The sequence below is a fragment of the Hyla sarda genome, chromosome 6 (assembly GCF_029499605.1).
Source record: "Hyla sarda isolate aHylSar1 chromosome 6, aHylSar1.hap1, whole genome shotgun sequence".
NCBI lineage: Eukaryota > Metazoa > Chordata > Amphibia > Anura > Hylidae > Hyla > Hyla sarda.
In genome coordinates this window covers 92257805-92281929 of record NC_079194.1, presented here as the reverse complement: position 1 = coordinate 92281929, position 24125 = coordinate 92257805, and the positions used below count along the sequence as shown (strand labels likewise).

The following is a 24125-nucleotide window of genomic DNA, read 5'->3' as shown; positions in this document are numbered from 1 at the left end:
GTCTAAGGAGGGGTTCCTGATGCAATCAAAATTTTTGACATGTCTGGACAATATGTCAAAAGTTATTTATTTATAATAACACTTTAAGCAAAGGTCCATCACGTAAACTTGACCACAACTTCACAATTCATTGCTTAGAGTAAATCCAGCATACTCCTTTTTGAGCACACAGAGACGCCATACAGACTGGAGAGGCAGTGTGCAAAGACGTCAATTGTAGTGATGTTTAGGGGATTAAAGGGGTACTCCGTTGGAAAACTATTATTTATTTATTTTCTTTTTTAATCAACTGGTGCCAGAAAGTTAAACAGATTTGTAAATTACTTCTATTAAAAAATCTTAATCCTTCCAGTACTTATTAGCTGCTGAATACTACAGAGGATATTCTTTTCTTTTTGGAACACCGTGTTCTCTGCTGAATCACGAGCACAGTGCTCTCTGCTGACATCTCTGTCCATTTTAGGAACTGTCCAGAGCAGCATATGTTTGCTATGGGGATTTTCTCCTACTCTGGACAGTTCTTAAAATGGACAGAGATGTCAGCAGAGAGCACTGTGCTCTGTGTTTCAGTAATTTACAAATCTGTTAAAAGGGTACCTTTCATCAAAAAAAACTTTTGATATATTATAGATTAATGTATGCAGAATAACTTTCCAATAGCATGTTATTTAAAAAAATATGCTTCTTTCTATTAAATTTTCCACTTTGGCAAAATGACCACTAGGGGTCTCCCTAGCATTCTTTTTTTTTAGGTTTCAGACTTATGCTGGAGTCCTAAATCTCAGACTGCAGCCGGGACACAGACAAACTCAGCACTGCTCCCTGCCAGGGAGTTTGTCTGTGTCCCGGCTGCAGTCTTAGATTTAGGACTCCAGCATGAGTCTGAAATCTATTAAAAAAAAGGACTGGTAGGGAGACCCCTAGTGGTCATTTTTTCAAAGTGGAAAATTAAATAGAAAGAAGCATATTTTTTAATAACATGCAATTGGAAAGTTATTCTGCATACATTAATCTATAATATATCAAAAGTTTTTTTTGATGAAAGGTACCCTTTAACTTTCTAGCACCAGTTGATAAAAAATAAAATAAAAAAAGTTTTAAACCGGAGTACCCCTTTAAGTCTGCTGAAGAGGGTTGATATAAGCATTAGAACGTAAGTTACACCACAGTCATGCTCAGTCGAACTTTGAAGTACCGGAATACCTTTAGGCTTGTTATGCCTATGCACTAGAGCAGGCACTTCGGCACTGCAGATGTTTTGGACTATAACTCCCATGATGTTTTGTCAGCATTTTGGCTGTAAGAGCATCATGGGAGATGAAGTCCAAAACATCTGCAGTGCCGAAGGTTGCCTCTGCCTGCACTAGAGTGTGTCATACCGATAAAGTGGTTGTTGCTTGTAAATTAAAGTAAATAATAATATTATAATGATAAATTGCATCCAGAAGTTCTGTGCACCGTGGACTTTTTGTGTATGGAAGTTTCAAGGATAGCCCCAGACTTCTGCAGTGTATTGTTACTCCCATTTATATTAAATATTTTGAGTGGTTTGGGATTCAGAATAAAATAAATAAATAAATAAATAAATAAATAAAAACACCTTTATTCCATCTTAGGCTGGGTTCACACCACGTTTTCTTAAATACGGTTCCTGTATACGGTTTGGAGGAGGGGGGGCGGGGCTTAATCGCGGCGCCCGCACTCATTTAATGCAAGTCTATGAGCCGACCGGAGTGAACCGCAGCCTCCGGTCGGCTTCGTTTTCGGCCGACCGGTCGGGAAACCGCATACGGCCAAAAACGAAGCCGACCGGAGGCTGCGGTTCACTCCGGTCGGCTCATAGACTTGCATTAAATACAGTTCCCGAATACGGCTGAGTGCGGGCGCCGAGATTAAGCCCCGCCCCCTCCTCCAAACCGTATACGGGAACCGTATTTAAGAAAACGTGGTGTGAACCCAGCCTTACAAAATCATGATACAAAATTGCAGTGCAGCAAACATAGGGCATGACCCTGGTGAGTTGTTCCTCCTACTGATCTGACATGTTTTTGCCCTGCCGGGCCCCTGAACTGGTCTTGCCCTATGATTGCGAACTTTCATTTTGTATCACGATTTTATAAGAAGATGGAATAAAGGTGATTGTGTAACTGCCAGTGCTGTGATTTTCCCTTTTCTGCTTTTGGATTCTGCCTGTTAAATGGGCACTGTCATTAAACATGATTTTTAATATTTGATTCCTTATGCAAAAAAAATAAAAATAACTTTTGTAATTGGCTTCCGTTAAAAAAAAAAAACTTTTATGTTAGTTTTTCTGCTGTATACTTCTGGCCATCAGGGGTCTCCCTCCTTGGCCAGAACACATTCAGTCTGGACAAAATCTCAGATTTTGGTCTCCTGCTTGTAATGGCAGGAGACCAAACTCAGGAAGTGTTTATCTGAACCGAGTTTGATTGACAGTTGCGAAGAGCCTCACTGAAAGCTGCTGCACAGAGCTTGAGGTCTTCTGTTCATCACAGGACTGCAACCATTTGAGGGTGAAAATGGTCCCCCAGCAGGCTTAAGTGATGTAATGCCTGTTGGGAAATGTCCACTTTCTTCTGCTGGGAGATTGCACTATGTGAGCAAGAAGAAAAGGTATGATACATTTTTTTAGAGCTCTAAAAAGCTGTGTAAGTGTGGGAAGTGTGTTAGGAGTAGATAGGGAACATAGCCTGAGTTAGTTTAGAAAGTTTATTTAGTGACAGGTACTTTTTCATGGTTAAAGAGGACCGTATTCAAATGCACAGGAGAGGTGAGCAATACATTAACCCTTGTTTGTTTTTGCTATTGGATTACATCCTGTGTTTCCAACAATTAGGGTCTATTCACACGGCAGAATATTTGCTTGAGGAATTCCGCCTCAAATTAAATTCCATAGACTTCTACGGGATTCCGCACTCCTATTCACACTTCTGAATTTCCACTTCCGCAAGCGGAAATTCAGACGTGTGAATGGGAATGTGGAATCCCATAGAAGTCTATGGGCTTTAATTTGAGGCGGAATTCCGCAAGCGGAAATTCTGCCATGTGAATAGACCTTAAGTAAGGGACATGACACCTATTCAAGCGTGTCTGAAACGGGCCCTGAAAAGGTAATACGCCACACAATTTACAGTGCAAACAATTCCACGGGACACGCATCGTATCCGCTTTTGGTTGTGCATTTTGTCTGGTAATGTGCTCCAAGAACTCCATATGAAACCAGACTAAAGGTATGCCGAGAGTTGTAGTTTTACAACAGCTGTACAGATACAGATTGCAGAACATTGGCTTAGGGTACCTATATATGTTCAGGGTGGGGATTCAGCAGAAAATTGAAGTCAAACAGAATAAAAACAAGAGTAATTCCCATAATCATTGTGACTGAGTAAACTTGTCTCTTACCTGAATTATTTGAGTTGTTGCATTTCAATGACTGCTCCTCTCCAGATTCGCAGTTTGTGCGCTTTGACTTCTGGGGATTACAAGAACAAGGTATAGTGGATGAATACTCGTAGTAGAATCTCATGTTTCCCTCAGTGGGTACACCATACAATCCTAGGCTCTAGGTAGCATTGACCCCTTTATGTGTTTCACAGGAATAGCAGCAAAATGGATGCAAAAATTCAAAATCTTCATTTTTTACACTAACATGTTCTTGTAGACCCATATTTTTTTATTTTTACAAGGGGTAAAAGGAAAAAAAATCCCCACAAAATTTGTAACCCAATTTCTCTCGAGTAAGGAAATACCTCATATGTGTATGTCAAGTGTTCGGCGGTCGCAGTAGAGGACTCAGAAGGGAAGGAGCGACCGTGGGATTTTGGAGAGAGTATTTGGTTGGAATAGAAGTCGGGGGCCATGTGCATTTACAAAGCCCCCCTGTGGTGCCAGAATAGTGGACCCCCCCACATGTGACTCCATTTTGGAAACTACACCCCTCACAGAATGTAATAAGAGGTACAGTGAGCATTTACACCCCACTGGCGTTTGATAGATGTTTGTAACAGTGGGCTGTGCAAATAAAAAATTACATCCGTGCGGGGTGTAGTTTCCAAAATGGGGTATTTTTTTGCGTTTGTGTCAGAACCGCTGTAAAATCAGCCACCCCTGTGCAAATAACCAGTTTAGGCCTCAAATGTATATAGTGTGCTCTCACTCCTGAGCCTTGTTGTAAGTCCGCAGATCACTTTACACCCACATTTGTGGTATTTCCGTACTCAGAAGAGATTGTGGTACAAATTTTGGGGGTCTTTTTTTTTCCCTTTTACCTCTTATGAAAATGAAAAGTATGGGGCAACACCAGCATGTTAGTGTAAAAATATTTTTTTTTATGCTAACATGCTGGTGTAGACACCAACTTGACCTTTTCTTAAGGGGTAGAAAAAGCCACCAAAAATTTGTAGCGCAGTTTCTCCCGAGTACGGAAATACCACATATGTGGCCCTAAACTGTTGCCTTGAAAAACAACAGGGCTCTGAAGTGAGAGAGCGCCATGCGCATTTGAGGACTAAATTAGGGATTTTCATGTGTGTGTACCCAGGAGTTGTTATTTTGCAACAGCTGGAGGCTCCGTTTTGGAAAAACTGACGTAGAAGATGTTTAAATTTTTATTTGGGGGGGGAGCGACAGTGTAAGGGTGTAGTGTATATGTAGAGTCTCACTATATTTAGGGTTAGTGTAGTGTAGTTTTTTTAGGGTACATTCACATGGGTGGGGGTTTACAGTGAGTTTCCCGCTGCAGCGGATAAGTTGCCGCATCTCAAATTTGAAGCGGGAAACTTGCTGTAAACTCGCCCGTGTGAATGTACCCTGTATTGGGAAACACTGAGTTAGGAAACAGACAATGTTTCCCAACCAGTGTGCCTCCAGTTGTTGAAAAACTACAACTCCCAGCATGCCCAGACAGCCGAAGGGAATGCTGGGAGTTGAAGTTATGCAACAACTGGAGGAGAACAGTTTGGAGACCACTGTGTAGTGGTCTCCAAACTGTAGCCCTACAGATGTTGCAAAACTTCAACTCCAAGCATTCCCAGACTGCCCAGGCATGCTGGGAGTTGTAGTTCGGCAACATCTGAAGGGCTAGATGTTGCCGAACTATAACTCCCTGCATGCCTGGACAGTCTCGGCATGCTTTGAATTGACATCTGGAGTGCTACAGTTTGGACACCAGTGTATAGTGGTCTCCAAACAGTGCCCTTTCAGATGTTGCAAAACTACAACTCCAAGCATTCCCAGACTGTCCAGGCATGCTGGGAGTTGTAGTTTTGAAACTTCTAGAAGCAGCAGTGAAGATCATTTTACAGCGATCTTCACTGCTGCCTCTGATGCTGCGGCTGCCTCCACTTACCTACTGGTCCTCCCCTGCTCCACTCGCCGCTCCCCACGTGCCCAAGGTACCTGCCGCTATCTTCCCCCGCTCTGTCTGGGTTTCTTGATCGGCCAATTGCAGGGGATAGGAGGAGGTGGCAGCTCTGCCACCTCACTCCTATCCTTTAGGATGACAGGGGCTCCGATCATCCCTATTTTCCGGGCTTTCGGGTCACCAGAGACCCGATTAGCCCGCAATCACCGCAAATCCCCGACATGGGGGGGGGTCTCAGGACCCAGGCATTGTCACGGGATGCCTACTGAATGATTTCAGAAGGCATCCCGCTCGGGCAGGGACCGAAATTCCCACGGGCGTACCAGGGAACAAGGGTGTACCTGTAAAAGGGGTACTTCACTGGAAAACATTTTTTTTTAAATCAACTGGTGCCAGAAAGTTAAACAGATTTGAAAATTACTTCTGACCACAGTGCTCTCTGCTGACACCTCTGTCCATTTTAGGAACTGTCCAGAGAAGGAGCAAATCCCCATAGCAAAACTATCCTACTTTGGACAGTTCCTGACATGGAAAGAAGTGTCAGCAGAGAGCACTGTGGTCAGACAGAAAGGAAATTCAAAAAGAAAATAACTTCCTGTGGATCAAACAACATCTGATAGGTACGGGAAGGATTAATATTTTTAAATAGAAGTAATTTACAAATCTTCTACTTTCTGGCACCAGTTGAATAAAAAATAAATAAATAAATAAATAAATAAAAAAAAAAAAAGGTACCCCTTTAAGTATATAAAATGGCTCTAGGTATAGGAAGAGTTCTACAACTCTGCCAAACCATGTTTTCCAGTCAGTGGAGGAGAAAAGGAGAAAACTTGTTTCCATTCAGGGGCAGCAAATGCTGCTGATGAGTCTAACCGATATCATATATACTAAAGGGGAAGAAGATTTATGGCAGTGTTTCCCACCCGATGTGCCTCCAGCTGTTGCAAAACTACAACTCTCAACATGCTGGTTGTACAGGCATGCTGAGAGTTGTAGTTTAGCTACATCTGGAGGCACATTGGGTGGGAAACACTGGTTTAGGTTGCAATTTTACAGAAATTAAGGAGAAGTAACAACTACATAGTGTAACATTAAAACATTTTATTTACCTTTCGAGCCAAAATTTTCCTCTTTTTCTTCTCTTCCTCTGACCCGTGATGTGACTGTGCTCGTGTCAGACGCTTGTGCTGGTAGATCTACATGGTAATACGTACAGGGTTGGGTTAGTGCAGATTAACACGTATATATATCTGATATTATAACCATTTCCTTAGAGTTTTTAAACTTAAATATGGAACCTGACTTTAACATTCTACAGATACATAAAGGTTACTAGCGGTACTGTCCGCAATATTTTCTTACAGCTCATAGCCTAAGTATTAGCGCCATTGAAAACTGAAAAATGTCATTGATTTACAAGAAGAAACACGGAAGCAAATCACCTTTTAATTTTATTAAACCAGTGATATCTAATAAACTGGTTTCCACTTTCTTCATGATGAGCGGCACAGAATCTTGACTATTGCACATCCAAATAATACTGGCACTTAATATGATTTAGGCATCGTGGTAATGTTTCCCAATCAGTGTGCCTCCAGCTGTTACAAAACTAAAACTCCCAGCATGCCCGGACAGCCAAAGGCTGTCCGGGCATGCTGGGAGTTGTAGTTTTGCAACAGCTGGAGCCACCCTGGTTGGGAACCACTCCACTATGGTATAACACATAGAACATTACCGATTTCTGCTCTTCTGCGAGCCTCTTCTCCATACATTCTTTGGCTGTTTTTAGGGCTTCTTTTAACTTGGTAGGAATCTGGAACATTTGAAATAAAATTCAAGAAAAATTAGATCCTGAATCTGTAAGTTTCCTTTTCCTCCACACAACGTTTCCCCATTGTCTCTTCTGCTGACCTGCTAGTTTCTACCTACCACTCAACACTGACTAAAATCATACCTCTTTTGCAACAATGGAGGTCTTGCACCCCCTCTTGTGTATGCTTTGGTAGTATAAAAGGTGATCATATTGGATTTACACTAGAGTACAGACAAGTCACTTCTGCACTTACACATTGTTTTCATAGTGGCATAGCATGATTTTTTTTGTGCCTCTACGAATGTAGTGGCGATACATACAATGAACATCACTCAGTATGGTACAGTACAATACTGTACGACACTGTGCGATTGTACGACTGTACAATACAGTGTCCGACACGCCGCCTTGCCCAGTGTCCGACACGCCGCCTTGCCCAGTGTCCGACACGCCGCCTTGCCCAGTGTCCGACACGCCGCCTTGCCCAGTGTCCGACACGCCGCCTTGCCCAGTGTCCGACACGCCGCCTTGCCCAGTGTCCGACACGCCGCCTTGCCCAGTGTCCGACACGCCGCCTTGCCCAGTGTCCGACACGCCGCCTTGCCCAGTGTCCGACACGCCGCCTTGCCCAGTGTCCGACACGCCGCCTTGCCCAGTGTCCGACACGCCGCCTTGCCCAGTGTCCGACACGCCGCCTTGCCCAGTGTCCGACACGCCGCCTTGCCCAGTGTCCGACACGCCGCCTTGCCCAGTGTCCGACACGCCGCCTTGCCCAGTGTCCGACACGCCGCCTTGCCCAGTGTCCGACACGCCGCCTTGCCCAGTGTCCGACACGCCGCCTTGCCCAGTGTCCGACACGCCGCCTTGCCCAGTGTCCGACACGCCGCCTTGCCCAGTGTCCGACACGCCGCCTTGCCCAGTGTCCGACACGCCGCCTTGCCCAGTGTCCGACACGCCGCCTTGCCCAGTGTCCGACACGCCGCCTTGCCCTTTTTTTTTTTGTTCATTTTAAAACTTTATTTGTTCATCTATTTCATACAATTTAACTCATTTTCTTACAAGTTCCCATACAATATATGTACATAGAATAGAACATAGAATAAAACATATATCTTAAGGTGTACTCAAACATAGATTTAAATTCAACCAGTATCCATATTAATATTAAGCCCCGAGAGGGAGAAGGGGAAAAAAAAAAAAAAAACACCACTTCCACGTAGCATTCAGCATCTAAATTCTGTCTAACCACCTCTTCCATATAAGAAAAAACGTATCTACTTGTCCCCTCTTATAATAGATCGCCTTTTCCCATGCCACCACTTTTTCCATTTTCTTAACAAGCTGTTCTAGAGTGGGGGACTTTGTATTTTTCCATTCCTGCGCTATTACCTTCCTAGCATTATACAAAACTCGACCAATAGCTACTTTAGATTCATTTGGGAGGTTTAAGCTATCCAAATATCCCAGGATACATGTTTTAGATACTAGGGGAATATTCATATTGCAGATACTGTCTACATAATCCATAATTAGAGTCCAAAAATCTCTAATATGTAGACAGGACCAAAACATGTGCATCAAATCCGCTGGATTAAACATGCACCGTGGACAGCTGGCATCCTCCCGATATCCAATTCTGTACAAGAGGTAGGGGGTTCTGTATGACCTGTACAGGATGTATAATTGTGTTAACCTTGCCCCCTCCCCTAATGCCTGGAAAGGCACGCTCTTAAGGATGGATTCCCATTGGTCAGGAAGGACATTCTCCTCCTCTTGCCATCTACAAAAAGCCTGTACCACCTGTTTTAATTGGCTTTGTATTATTAATAAATTGTATATCTTTGAGATAAACCCTTTGTTTTTTTTCCATTAATATACTGTCAAGTACTGAGTCTTTATTTATAATAAGTGGTACTTGTCTTTTCTGCGCTGCCACCGCATGGGACAGTTGGAGGTATTGATAGAATACCCTGCTAGATAACTGGAAATCCACCTGTAATTCCTCAAAAGTGCGAATCAAGCCATCTCTAATAACATCTTTTAGCTTTGTTATTCCTGACACCCAATTTTCAAAACCCACCAGTTTGTAAAGTTCAGGAAGGTCCCGATTTTCCCAAATGGGTGTATATTCATTACATCCACTCACCCCCCTTATTGGTTTGATTTTTTGCCAAGTTTTGTGAATTAAATTAAAAGTTGGGAGAAATGCCTGTTTTTCGTTTTGAGATCTCCCCTTTCCAATGCCAAAGTGAGATCACTTGCAGAGAGGGTTCGCATCATAATGCGCATATTACAATTCAATTCACCTGTAAGGCCTCATTCTCTGATATGCTGACTTTGCGTGCCCAGAAAATATAACCATGGGTTTGGCAATGCCAAATCCCCGTCTGTTTTCCCCCTCTGCAAGTAATGCAGTTTTAATTTAGGCTTTCTCCCGCTCCAAATCAAGTCACGAAATTGTGTATTAATTCTCTGAAACAGGGAGAAGGCCAGCCACACCGGGGAATTGTGCAGAACATACAGAAGTTGTGGCATCCAGACCATTGTTATAAGGTTTATTCTTCCAACTGGTGAGAGACTTAATTTGCCCCTTGCCCAGTGTTCCACACTCCGTGTTACCCAGTGTTCCACATGCCGCGTTACCCAGTGTTCCACATGCCGCGTTGCCCAGTGTTCCACACGCCGCATTGCCCAGTGTTCTACACATACAGTATTCTACAATCACTCGGTACTGTCCAGTATTCTACAATCACTCGGTACTGTCCAGTATTCTACAATCACTCGGTACTGTCCAGTATTCTACAATCACTCGGTATTGTACAGTATTCTACAATCACTCAATACTGTACAGTATTCTACAATCACTCGGTACTGTCCAGTATTCTACAATCACTCGGTACTGTCCAGTATTCTACAATCACTCGGTACTGTCCAGTATTCTACAATCACTCGGTACTGTCCAGTATTCTACAATCACTCGGTACTGTCCAGTATTCTACAATCACTCGGTACTGTCCAGTATTCTACAATCACTCGGTACTGTCCAGTATTCTACAATCACTCGGTACTGTCCAGTATTCTACAATCACTCGGTACTGTCCAGTATTCTACAATCACTCGGTACTGTCCAGTATTCTACAATCACTCGGTACTGTCCAGTATTCTACAATCACTCGGTACTGTCCAGTATTCTACAATCACTCGGTACTGTCCAGTATTCTACAATCACTCGGTACTGTCCAGTATTCTACAATCACTCGGTACTGTCCAGTATTCTACAATCACTCGGTACTGTCCAGTATTCTACAATCACTCGGTACTGTCCAGTATTCTACAATCACTCCGTACTGTCCAGTATTCTACAATCACTCGGTACTGTCCAGTATTCTACAATCACTCGGTACTGTACAGTATTCTACAATCACTCGGTACTGTCCAGTATTCTACAATCACTCGGTATTGTCCAGTATTCTACAATCACTCGGTATTGTCCAGTATTCTACAATCACTCGGTACTGTCCAGTATTCTACAATCACTCGGTACTGTCCAGTATTCTACAATCACTCGGTACTGTCCAGTATTCTACAATCACTCGGTATTGTCCAGTATTCTACAATCACTCGGTATTGTCCAGTATTCTACAATCACTCGGTATTGTCCAGTATTCTACAATCACTCGGTATTGTCCAGTATTCTACAATCACTCGGTATTGTCCAGTATTCTACAGTCACTCGGTATTGTCCAGTATTCTACAGTCACTCGGTATTGTCCAGTATTCTACAGTCACTCGGTATTGTCCAGTATTCTACAATCACTCGGTACTGTCCAGTATTCTACAATCACTCGGTACTGTACAGTATTATACAATCACTCAGTATTGTCCAGTATTCTACAATCACTCAATACTGTCCAGTATTCTACAATCACTCAATACTGTCCAGTATTCTACAATCACTCGGTACTGTACAGTATTATACAATCACTCAGTATTGTCCAGTATTCTACAATCACTCGGTATTGTCCAGTATTCTACAATCACTCAATACTGTCCAGTATTCTACAATCACTCGGTACTGTACAGTATTATACAATCACTCAGTATTGTCCAGTATTCTACAATCACTCAATACTGTACAGTATTCTACAGTCACTCGGTATTGTCCAGTATTCTACAGTCACTCGGTATTGTCCAGTATTCTACAATCACTCGGTACTGTCCAGTATTCTACAATCACTCGGTATTGTCCAGTATTCTACAATCACTCGGTATTGTCCAGTATTCTACAATCACTCAATACTGTACAGTATTCTACAATCACTCGGTACTGTACAGTATTCTACAGTCACTCGGTATTGTCCAGTATTCTACAATCACTCGGTATTGTACAGTATTCTACAATCACTCAATACTGTACAGTATTCTACAATCACTCGGTACTGTCCAGTATTCTACAATCACTCGGTATTGTACAGTATTCTACAATCACTCAATACTGTACAGTATTCTACAATCACTCGGTACTGTACAGTATTCTACAATCACTCGGTACTGTCCAGTATTCTACAATCACTCGGTACTGTCCAGTATTCTACAATCACTCGGTACTGTCCAGTATTCTACAATCACTCGGTATTGTCCAGTATTATACAATCACTCGGTATTGTCCAGTATTATACAATCACTCGGTATTGTCCAGTATTCTACAATCACTCAGTATTGTCCAGTATTCTACAATCACTCGGTATTGTCCAGTATTATACAATCACTCGGTATTGTCCAGTATTATACAATCACTCGGTATTGTACAGTATTATACAATCACTCAGTATTGTCCAGTATTATACAATCACTCGGTATTGTCCAGTATTCTACAATCACTCAGTATTGCACAGCGTTATATAATCACTCAGTATTGTACAGTATTATACAATCACTCAGTATTGTACAGTATTATACAATCACTCAGTATTGTCTAGTATTATACAATCACTCAGTATTGTCCAGTATTCTACAATCACTCGGTATTGTCCAGTATTATACAATCACTCGGTATTGTACAGTATTATACAATCACTCGGTATTGTCCAGTATTCTACAGTCACTCCGTATTGTACAGTATTCTACAATCACTCGGTATTGTCCAGCATTCTAAAATCACTCAGTACTGTACAGTATTCTAAAATCACTCGGTATTGTACAGTATTATACAATCACTCGGTATTGTCCAGTATTATACAATCACTCGGTATTGTCCAGTATTCTACAGTCACTCCGTATTGTACAGTATTCTACAATCACTCAGTATTGTACAGTATTATACAATCACTCAGTATTGTACAGGAGTAGGCAGCCCTACTCCTAGCTTAGCGCATTACAGAATGTACAGTATCTCACATAAGTGAATAGTGGTCATGGTGTGGCAGCATTATTTGTCCCTTGTATAATGGTGTATTTGGTGATATTGACCTCTGTATAGTGTTTTTTTTATATCCTAACAATAAGATGGCATTATTTAGTCACTGCAGTAGTAATGTGTCATCCTGGTGTGGAGGTTAAATTACATTTTTTTTTTTTTTTTCAAACCCCACTTTTCAAGAACATCCTGCATATAGATCACCATTCTCTAACATTCATAGGCCAGGTGGGAGGGGGGCGCAATACTTTGCTTTGCCCTAGGTGCTGCCAAACCCGCACGATGCCACTGAGTATTCATTATGGTGCATGAAGGACTCCCAGCACCAAAGCCACAGATTCCATCAAAATAATAATACCCATGTGTTGCATGTAAATTTCTCTTCACATTTACCGTAATAAAATCCTCAGAGAAAATCCACATCGGTAAATCTACAGCACGTGGATAAGATTTGTAAAATCTCATCCATTAGCCTATTATTGTAATCCATTGGAAATCCACAGCTAAAATCTGCAGTAAATCCGTTCTGTATGGTTAAACTTTTACTATGAGAAACAAGACTTCAGGACTAAAAGAAAACACAGTTGTTTATTCTTCTGAAAGAAATGCGTCATCTAGAACCGATATCACTGGTGTTGTTCTATTGTTCTACCTATAGATGGCGAGCTTATCCTATCAAACTGCCCAACTGCTTTATCAGCAATTTCTTGCTATAATATCATTACCAGAATTGTTCTCAGATAACAAATCCAGCCGATATGTTATCAGAAGTGGGAAGGCCCCTCCTATGACGGCCATACCAGATGCCCTTATAACCAATGTGGACTGGGGCTGTGACAGACAAAAAGGAAGACATAAGAGCTCCACAGGTCTAAAGCTTATGGTGGGAAGCAGACAGCTCAGCACTTGGTATAAACAGTGACCCCCCCCCCCGACCTACGATGGCCCCGACATACGATCATTTCAACATACGATGGCCTCTCAGAGGCCATCGCATGTTGAAGGCAGCATCAACATACGATGCTTTTGTATGTCAGGGCCATCACATAAACGGCTATCCAGCAGCGCAGACTGCTTCAGCTGCCACCGGATAGCCTTTTACGGTGCCCCGTGTGGTCCGCTGACGATCGCTTACCTGTCCTCAGGGCTCTGGCGCTCTCCAACGTCATCATCACGTCGCTGCGCACGCTGTCCCGTCATCCAATAGGAGCGGCGTGCGTAGCGACGTGATGGCGGCGATGGAGAGCGCGGATGCCTGGGAAGCAGAGGCCGTGCCGGAGCGTCGGGGACACCACGGGGACGCGGCGATAGCGATGGAAGGCGACATCCAGGGCAGCAGTGACGGTCCGGAGCAGCGGGGACACGCGAGTATAACCTCCAATACCAGTGGTCTTCAACCTGCGCACCTCCAGATGTTGCAAAACTACAACTCCCAGAATTCCCGGACAGCCGTTGGCTGTCCAGGCATGCTGGGTGTTGTAGTTTTGCAACATCTGGAGGTCCGCAGGTTGTAGACCACTGTCCTATACTTTACATTGCACGGATCCCTCAACATACGATGGTTTCAACAAACGATGGTTCATTTGGAACGGATTACCATCGTATGTTGAGGGACCACTGTACATTTATAATCAGCACATACAGTTCTGTGTATTAAAGGGGAACTCCAGTGGAAAACTATTTTTTTTAAATCAACTGGTGCCACAAAGTTAAACAGATTTGTAAATTATTTAAAAATCTTAATCCTTCCAGTACTTATCAGCTGCTGTATACTCCACAGGAAGTTGTATTTCTTTCTGGAGTTCTTTTCTGTCTGACCACAGTGCTCTCTGCCGACACCTCTGTCCATATCAGGAACTGTCCAGAGCAGGAGAGGAGCTATGGGGATTTGCTTGTACTCTGGACAGTTCCTGACATGGACAGAGGTGTCAGCAGAGAGCACTGTGGTCAGACAGAAAAGAACTTAAGAAATAAATACAACTTCCTATGTAGTATACAGCAGCTGATAAGTACTGGAAGAATTAAGATTTTTTAATAGAAGTAATTTACAAATCTGCTTAACTTTCTGGCACCAGTTGATTAAAAAAAAATGTTTTTTGTACCCCTTTAAGATAACAAAAGATTTCCTGTGCTGAGCTCTGATGTCTGGATCAGTGTTTCCCAACCAGTGTGCCTCCAGCTGTTGCAAAACTACAAATTCCAGTATGCCCAGGCAGCCAAAGGCTGTCTGGGCATGTTGGGAGTTGTAGGTTTGCAACAGCTGAAGGCACCCAGGTAGGGAAGCACTGCCCTTCAGAATGTACAGTGAAGGGGTCACAATGCTCGCCCAAGTGCCACAGCTGATTGGTAGGGATGATGGGATATGGACACCTACCGATCAGATACTGAAAGCCTATTCCCCCTCCTAAAAACAGCAACACTCTTTTCTATGAACCATGACTGGTATCGCAACCTATTCACTTGAGTTGCAATACCAGACATACCCAAGGGTGGCGCCATATCTGGAAAATAAAGCAGACTCTTTCCCAATACAGTATAACCCTTTTAAAAATGGAAAATCTGCATGGTACAGCGGAGCATTACGTAGACTATTTACTCCCTGCCATACCTGTCGTCACATATAGTGGTTCTACGAGCCGGGCTCGGGTCAGCGATTCTCCTCACCCACAAATATGTAGACAATGGAAATATCTAAAGCATGACCAATCCAGCCAGTAGTAGGTTAAAGAAACATTAAATGTCATCAGTGGAATGTTACCATCCCCATAGATTACCTTAAACTGAGGTTTTTCAGTATTCATAAGCGCCACATCACTAAATAACCTAAAAAAGGAGAAAAAAAAATAAATTAATTTACTATAAACTTTTCTTAAAGTTATTTTCTAATTGTATTTTTCATAATCAATAGTTTTTATTAACATTTAAATAAACATTACCAAAATAATAATCATATTAATTAATAATTATAATACTAATAAGAATATTCTAATTGTATTTTATTTTTTTGTGCATTATTATAGGAGCTGCCTTCTTGTCTGAGCTGTTTTTAATAGCATTTAGACATCTGCTTTACTGCAAGCCCCATGGACAAAGGCTGAAGCTGTTCTATTGAAATGAATAGAAAAGGTGTCTGGGTGTGCTCTGTGACCTTTGCGAAGGTCATTCTAGAAGGAAGGGGTGGGGTGGGGGGCTGGTCTATGAGCAATAGCTTTTGAGTGTACCCCTGCTATCTACAGTACAGTTTTAGGCCTAATGGCCAAAACGGGAACTGCAAGATTTCAAGATTATTTTAAATTAGAGATAGCAAAATGAAAAATTAGGGAAAAAAACCCCACCAAAAATATTTTAAAATATGGTTAATATAAATACTGGATTTAAACAATATGTAATTATTTGACAATGAATTCCCTATAAGTGTACTCCTAGCATCAGAAGAGTTGGTCAGTAAAGAGTATCATACAGAGACAATGTCACTATACAGCAGATATTATCAATCTGTTATACAGATGACCAACCTCATGAACCACAAATAAAATAACTTATTTTCATAAAAATGTTCAACCCCTTAAGGACAATTTTATTTTTACGTTTTCGTTTTTTCCTCCTCACTCCTCGCCTTCTAAAAATTCTAACTTTTATATTTTCATCCACAAACTAGTACAAGGGCTTGTTTTTTACACGACCAGTTGTTCTTCGTAATGACATCACTCATTTTACCGTAAAATGTACAGCGCAACCAAAAAAATACTATTTGTGTGGGGAAATTGATAAGAAAACCGCAATTTAGCAAATTTTGGAAGGTTTCGTTTTCATGTTGTACGCTTTACGATAAAATAGACCTGTTTTCTTTATTGTGTGGGTCAATATGATTAAAATGATACCCATGATTACATACTTTATTATATCGCTTCAAAAAAAAAAAAAAAAACGCAAACTTTTTGACCAAATTAGTGCATTTAAAATCCCTCTATTTTGACGACATATAACTTTTAAATTTTTCCGTATAAGCGGCGGTATGAGGGCTCATTTTTTGCACCGTGATCGTTATTTTATTTTATACCACATTTGCATATATAAAACTTTTAATACATTTTTTATCAATTTTATTTGCAACAAAATGTTATAAAAAAAAGCAGCAATTTTGTATTTTTCTTTTTTACGTTCACGCCGTTCACCGTACGGGATAATTAACATTATATTTTATTTTAATAGTTCAGATATTTATGCACGCGGTGATACCAAATATGTTTATTAAAAAACTTTTTTTTCTTTTTTTTCACACTTTTTGGGGGTAAAATGGGTGAAAAGGGACAATTAAAATTTTTATTGGGGGAGGGTATTTTTCACATTTTTTACTTTTATTTTTTACACTTTAATAGTCCCCATAGGGGACTATTTATAGTAATCACTCGATTGCTAATACTGTTCAGTGCTATGCATAGGGCATATCACTGATCAGTGTTATCGGTATTCTTCAGCTCGATCTCAGACCAGAGCAGAAGACCCGTGGAAGGCAGCGGAGGCAGGTGAGGGGACCTCTGTCAGCCATTCTGGATGAACGGATCTCTGCGGCAGCGCTGCGGGCGATCCGATCATCCATTTGAGTGATTTAGTATTGATCACGGCATCTGAGGGATTAATGGCGGACATCCGCGCAAACCCGGATGTCGGCCATTTGCGGCAGGTCCCTGGCTGCTATCAGCAGCCGGGACCTGCCGCACATGACCCGAGCATCGCTCCGATGCTCGCGGTTATGTATAGGACGTACATTTACGTCCTGGGTCTTTAAGGGGTTAAACACATAGAACAGCGTTTTTCAACCAGGGTGCCTGCAGCTGTTGGAAAACCACAACTCCCAGCATGCCCGGACAGCCAAAGGCTGTCCGGGCATGCTGGGAATTGTAGTTTTGCAACAGCTGGAGGTACCCTGGTTGGGGAAACGCTGCCGTAGAGAATGCACAGACAAATCAACACTATAAGGAGACTCACGGCATCTGAAGGAGCTGCGACACAGAAGGCATACCGGATTTACAGGCTTCACACGACAGGATGGACTCCAGAACAGACACTGAAATATAAGACAACAGTGCATTGCCGTCACTCACTGCAGTTGCTTAATAATCAATAGGAATTATCCTTGTATCCTGAGGCACACAAAAACAGCCCCATGTAACCTCCCAGTATTAGGGTGCGAAAATACAGTACCAGCAGGAATCTATGGAGCTCTAGTGTAATGCCAACTGGTTCTGCTACAAAATTACATTTGCTCGGCTGTCAGTCGCTGAAGATATACAGACTCTACCAAGTGTTGGTAAGTAAAAGGTCAGAATGCAAGATAAAATACCGCACCTCATGTTTAAAGGGGTACTCTAGTTAAAACATTTATTATTTTTTATTTTTTTTAATCAACTGGTTTCAGAAAGTTAAACAGATTTGTAAATTACTTCTATTAAAAAATCTTTACCCTTCCAGTACTTTTTAGCAGCTGTATGCTACAGAGGAAATTCTTTTCTTTTTTAATTTCTTTTTTGCTCTCTGCAGATACCTGATGCCCCTATCAGGAACTGTCCAGAGCAGGAGAAAATCCCCATTGCAAACCTATGCTGCTCTGGATAGTTCCTGACACGGACAGAGGTGTCAGCAGAGAGCACTGTGGACAAGACAAAAATAGAAATTAAAAAAGAAAAGAATTTCCTCTGTGGCATACAGCTGCTAATAAGTACTGGAAGGATTAAGATTTTTTTTTTATATAAGTCATTTACAAATCTGTAACTTTCTGCCACCAGTCGATTAAAAAAAAAAAAAAAATAATAATAATAATAATAATAATGTTTTCCAACTGAGTACCCCTTTAATGTACTTGGCACCCTGTGCCCCTCAACAAGCAGCAAGGGTCTGACATTACGGTATGATCATCGCTGGGACCTGGTTTTCTGCTGGATTTTCCTATGAAGTAGTATGTTCACAAATAGCAGATTTGTTGGTAACTAAATATACGTTCCACACATCTGAACGAGTTGTTTAATGTAGCAAGTATATAGATTTCTGCAACAAATCTGTCACGTGTGAACACGGCCTTATAATGGCTGCTCTATAAATACTCTCCCACCAGACCCGGATATTTAGAGATACTATATCTGTAACAGGTCACATGCTTGGCTCTAGCGCCACAAAGTTTCACAATTCTAATATATCACTAGTGTCATTTCCTCCTCTGACAACGTGTGCAGGTTCACATCCAGACACCCACATGGATCCTGCTGTGCTGACAGGTTTTCCTGTAAGCGATGACCTCCTACACCAGTGTTTCCCAAACAGTGTCCCTCCAGCTGGTGCAAACAGTGTCCCTCCAGCTGGTGCAAACAGTGTCCCTCCAGCTGGTGCAAACAGTGTCCCTCCAGCTGGTGCAAACAGTGTCCCCCCAGCTGATGCAAACAGTGTCCCCCCAGCTGGTGCAAACAGTGTCCCCCCAGCTGGTGCAAACAGTGTCCCTCCAGCTGGTGCAAACAGTGTCCCCCCAGCTGGTGCAAACAGTGTCCCTCCAGCTGGTGCAAACAGTGTCCCTCCAGCTGGTGCAAACAGTGTCCCTCCAGCTGGTGCAAACAGTGTCCCTCCAGCTGGTGCAAACAGTGTCCCTCCAGCTGGTGCAAACAGTGTCCCTCCAGCTGGTGCAAACAGTGTCCCCCCAGCTGGTGCAAACAGTGTCCCCCCAGCTGGTGCAAACAGTGTCCCCCCAGCTGGTGCAAACAGTGTCCCCCCAGCTGGTGCAAACAGTGTCCCCCCAGCTGGTGCAAACAGTGTCCCCCCAGCTGGTGCAAACAGTGTCCCCCCAGCTGGTGCAAACAGTGTCCCCCCAGCTGGTGCAAACAGTGTCCCCCCAGCTGGTGCAAACAGTGTCCCTCCAGCTGGTGCAAACAGTGTCTATCCAGCTGGTGCAAACAGTGTCTATCCAGCTGGTGCAAAGTGTTCCTCCAGCTGTTGCAAACAGTTGTGGTTTTGCAACAGCTGGAGGCACACTGGTTGGGAAACACTGTCCTACACAGACATAGCAGTACTGTAAACTGGTCACTATACCGGATCTGTGAGCGGACACCATAGCCAAGATGATATGCAGTGAAATTGCACAAAAAAGAAGGGGGTCACAGCACTATAACAAATTAATTTGCAGGAATTGGGGAGGAATAAATGAGCTCTCACCTCTGCGAGGGATAAGTTTCAGATCGTGGGGGGTCCAACCACTGGGGCCCCCTGCGTTCTCCCATACAGGGCCCCGGCAGCCCGCGGGAAGGGGGCATGTCAACCACGGCACGAAGCAGCGGCTGACACGCCCCCTCAATACAACTCTATGGCAGAGCCGGAGCGCTGCCTTCGTCAGTCTCCGGTTCTGCCATAGCGCTGTACTGAGGGGGCGTGTCGGACGCCGCTTCGTGCCGTGGTCAACATGCGCTCTCTCTGGCAGGACAGCCGGGGCCCCAGCGGTTGGACCCCCCACGATCTGAAACTTATGCCCCATCCTTAGGATAGGGGATAAGTTTTTCAGGACTGGACTACTCCTTTAATTTTGATATCTCAGGCTCCTTTATACCATTTCATATTCTGGTCCTTGGCTGTATGAAACATTCCATTCATATGCAAGTAGTGGACTAGTCAGCTTCTCCCAAAGACAGTACTCACCCACTGACATGGACGGAGCCGGGGGAAACTGATCTACAGGTATAGAATCAGGAGGTCGGCCGTACGTCATTTCATATAGTAAGTGGCCAAAGCAGTGCACATCAATACTTTCCAATGTCTGCAAAAAGAAATACGGATAAAATCAAATGCAATTGTAACATGGCTCCCCGATACTAACAAGAGGCCCAAACAATTAAGGATTTCTTCAAACTGAGTTGTAACGTACAGCTCCTGGGCCTCGCTATCTGTAACAGCCTACTCCACGCCACACATTCCATGGGACATATACACTCACTGGCCACTTTATTAGGTACACCATGCTAGTACCAGGTAGGACCCTCTTTTTTGCCTCCATTCTACATTCTCCTGTTCTTGTAAAAGCAAATATACAGCGGCTCTTCCAGAGAATGATATGGTGTTTGTAGGTTCCAGTCCCAAAACTGATCTAAAAGATTTTTTTTTATTTCTTAAATTTTATTTTTTATTTTTTTTACAGCATTGACATTCATTGGCATTCTTAAAGGGGTATTCCATAAACTCTTCATATACCCTGCAATGGGTAGGTCTGCAATGCATTAATTCTATTAATAGCCTACACATTTTATGTTTGAGTTATTTCTGTATCCCCAAAATTTTTTTTGATTTTTTTCATTATTCATTTATACTTAAAAAAAAAATTCTCTCACTTAAAAAAAAAAAAAGTTATTATTTCTCTATATTTTCTATATTTTATTTTAATATTTTTTTTTATATATTTATTTTTTTATTTTTTTTCCTTTTCCCAAAATAATATTTTTTTTTGCCACTACACAATTCACAACCATTTACTTTCATATGCACATTATATATTTGTTTACACATAGACTTTTGAATAGTAGAGGGGTTGTGTTTTTTGCTTTTTTAGTCACTATTTCTCACCCCCGATCACCAGTCTAGACCCTTTTTACAATCTTGTAATGGTGTGAATGGCTCAATCAATACTAATCTTTTGCAGTGGTGATGAGTAGAGATGAGCGAATTTACAGTAAATTCGATTTGTCACGAACTTCTCGGCTCGGCAGTTGATGACTTTTCCTGCATAAATTAGTTCAGCTTTCTGGTGCTCCGGTGGGCTGGAAAAGGTGGATACAGTCCTAGGAGACTCTTTCCTAGACCAGTATCCACCTTTTCCAGCCCACAGGAGCACCGGAAAGCTGAACTAATTTATGCAGGAAAAGTCATCAACTGCCAAGCCGAGAAGTTCGTGACGAATCGAATTTACTGCAAGTTCACTCATCTCTAGTGATGAGCGTCAGCGGTTGCTTGATTACCGGATCATGTGGCTCGGGGTTGAGTCACCTGGCCGCGGCTCTCCTGTTTCCCAGCAGGGCTATCACGAGAGCGGCAGCGGTCACGTGACGCCTTTGGGTCAGGTGACCGGTTCCCTGCGGCCACACGTACTCTTCACATATGCGCAGTGCAAATTGCATCACGCTAGCGGCGCCATGTCTGTATATACAGAGCGGGTGAGCGATGTTCTCCTCCGATTTGTACATGTTATTAATGATTTTTTATATGTTACATGTGTGATGTATTAATTGGATATTAACTGTTTACTGGGTAATATGTGAGTTATGTTTCGAGCATTGCTTTTAATATTTTTGGCACTTTATCAGCACTTCATTATGAAATTGGTCACTGATATTTATTAAAGTATGACACTATATAATGTAATATTTATAGCACTATTTTTTAATTGGATGTTTAATTAGATATGTGATTTGATTGTTTGTAATTGCACTTACCTAGGTATATATACCCCATAATATGTGTGTATCACAAAGCTTGAAAATGGCTCCATAGGAGCAGAAACGTTGCTTCACTGAAGATGAGAAAATAAACCACTTTATACTTTTTTGGAGTGCTGCTCCAGAAAGTTAAGCAGATTTGTAAATTAGAAAATCTTAATCCTTCCAATAGTTATCAGCTGCTGAAGCAGAGTTGTTCTTTTCTGTTAGACCACAGTGCTCTCTGCTGACACCTCTGTCTGTCTCAGGAACTGTCCGGAGCATTAGAGGTTTGCTATGGGGATTTGCTCCTACTCTGGACAGCACCCGAGACAGGTGTCATCAGAGAGCAGTTAGACAGAAAAGAATAACGCAACTTCAGCAGCTGATAAGTACTGGAAGGATTAAGATTTTTTAATAGAAGTCATTTACAAATCTGTTTAACTTTCTGGAGCCAGTTTTTTCCTGGCATGCCCCTTTAATAATTACTATAGTGCAGTTTACAAGCAACATGGTGCTGATGGGTTATTATAACAACTGGAGGACCATTTATTATGTCCAAGTCTACCAGAGAGGCATGGCCTGATAGACTGAAAGGCAAAAATCATTTATGTATGTAAACAATGATCACAGCTTCAAGCCCCCTGGGAACGATGTGGGCATTCATGACATACTTTCTGAGTGCAGATATTTCGGTCATGATGGCATCACACAGTTGCTGCAGATTTGTCGGCTGCTCATCCATGATGCGAATCTCCTGTTCTACCACATCCCAAAGGTGCTTTATTGGATTAGAGCAGTGGTCTTCAAACTGTAACCCTCCAGATGTTGCAAAACTACAATTCCCAGCATGCACGGACAGCCAACGGCTGTCCGGGCATGCTGGGAGTTGTAGTTTTGCAACATCTGGAGGGCCACAGTTTGAAGACCGCTGGATTAGACCATTGGAGTACAGTGACCTCATTGTCATGCCAGTTTAGGAAAATGTGAACTTTGGGACATGGTGTATTATCGTGAATATCCAATAGAAATACAGCTCACTCCTGCTCTGCGCACACCTGTGTCACGGACCCGCCGGCACCGCCCCGGCTTCAACAGCAGATCCAACACAAACGAATGTCCAGCACCAAGTATGCGGATAAAATCTTTTCGTTTATTGAATTTCACAGGACAAACAGGTACAATTAGTCTTTCTGACGCGTTTCGCACTTAGATGCGCTTAGTCATAGAATCCTATTACTAAGCGCATCTAAGCGCGAAACGCGTCAGAAAGACTAATTGTACCTGTTTGTCCTGTGAAATTCAATAAACGAAAAGATTTTATCCGCATACTTGGTGCTGGACATTCGTTTGTGATGGTGTATTATCCTGCTGGAAGAAGCCATCAGATGATGATATGTAATACTGTGGTCATAAAGGGATGGACATGGTGAGCAACAATACTCTGATAGGCTGTTGTATTTATACAATGCTCAATTGGTACTAAAAAAAAAGACCCAAACTAAAAAAAGACCCAAAGTGTGCCAAGAAAATGTCCCCCACATAATTACACCACCAGCCTGGACCACTGATACAAGGCAGGATGGATCCATGATTTCATGTTGTTTACGGCAAATTCTGAATGGCAATCCTGTACAAAATATTATTAATCTGGCCACATACTTTAGATAATTATCAGAAGATCCTAATGCTGTGAATCGAGCTGAAGTCGAGAGTCTATACACCGGGCAACATTCTTCCGGTCTTCCATTGTCCAATTCTGGTGAGCCTGTGTGAACTGTAGCCTCAGTTTCCTGTTCTTAGTTGACAGGAGTGGCACTTCCACTGCTGCAGCCCTTTAAAGGGGTACTCCGCCCCTAGACATCTTATCCCCCATCCAAAGGATAGGGGATAAGATGTCAGATCGCCACGGTCCCGCTGCTGGGGAGCCCTGGGATCCCCGCTGCGGCACCGCGCTCTCATTACAGCACAGAGCGGGTTCGCTCTGTGCGTAATGACGGGCGATACGGGGGGCGGAGCAGCGTGACATCATGGCTCCGTCCCATGTGACATCACGGCCCGTCCTCTTAATGC

The 24125-nt window shown here is 42.6% G+C and overlaps 1 protein-coding gene across 6 annotated transcripts in view; it reads right to left on the bottom strand.

Moving 5' to 3' along the window:
- Nucleotides 1–24125, bottom strand: part of PXK (PX domain containing serine/threonine kinase like) — a 107820-nt gene that overhangs the window by 18734 nt on the left and 64961 nt on the right. For all 6 annotated transcript variants that reach the window (XM_056524457.1, XM_056524459.1, XM_056524460.1 and 3 more), the window contains 6 exons: nucleotides 20287–20404; nucleotides 17602–17680; nucleotides 15387–15435; nucleotides 7119–7196; nucleotides 6493–6579; nucleotides 3424–3493 (listed from right to left, as the gene is read on the bottom strand). In XM_056524457.1, the coding sequence (XP_056380432.1) occupies nucleotides 3424–3493; nucleotides 6493–6579; nucleotides 7119–7196; nucleotides 15387–15435; nucleotides 17602–17680; nucleotides 20287–20404 (481 nt within the window). The remainder of the gene's footprint in view (nucleotides 1–3423; nucleotides 3494–6492; nucleotides 6580–7118; nucleotides 7197–15386; nucleotides 15436–17601; nucleotides 17681–20286; nucleotides 20405–24125) is intronic.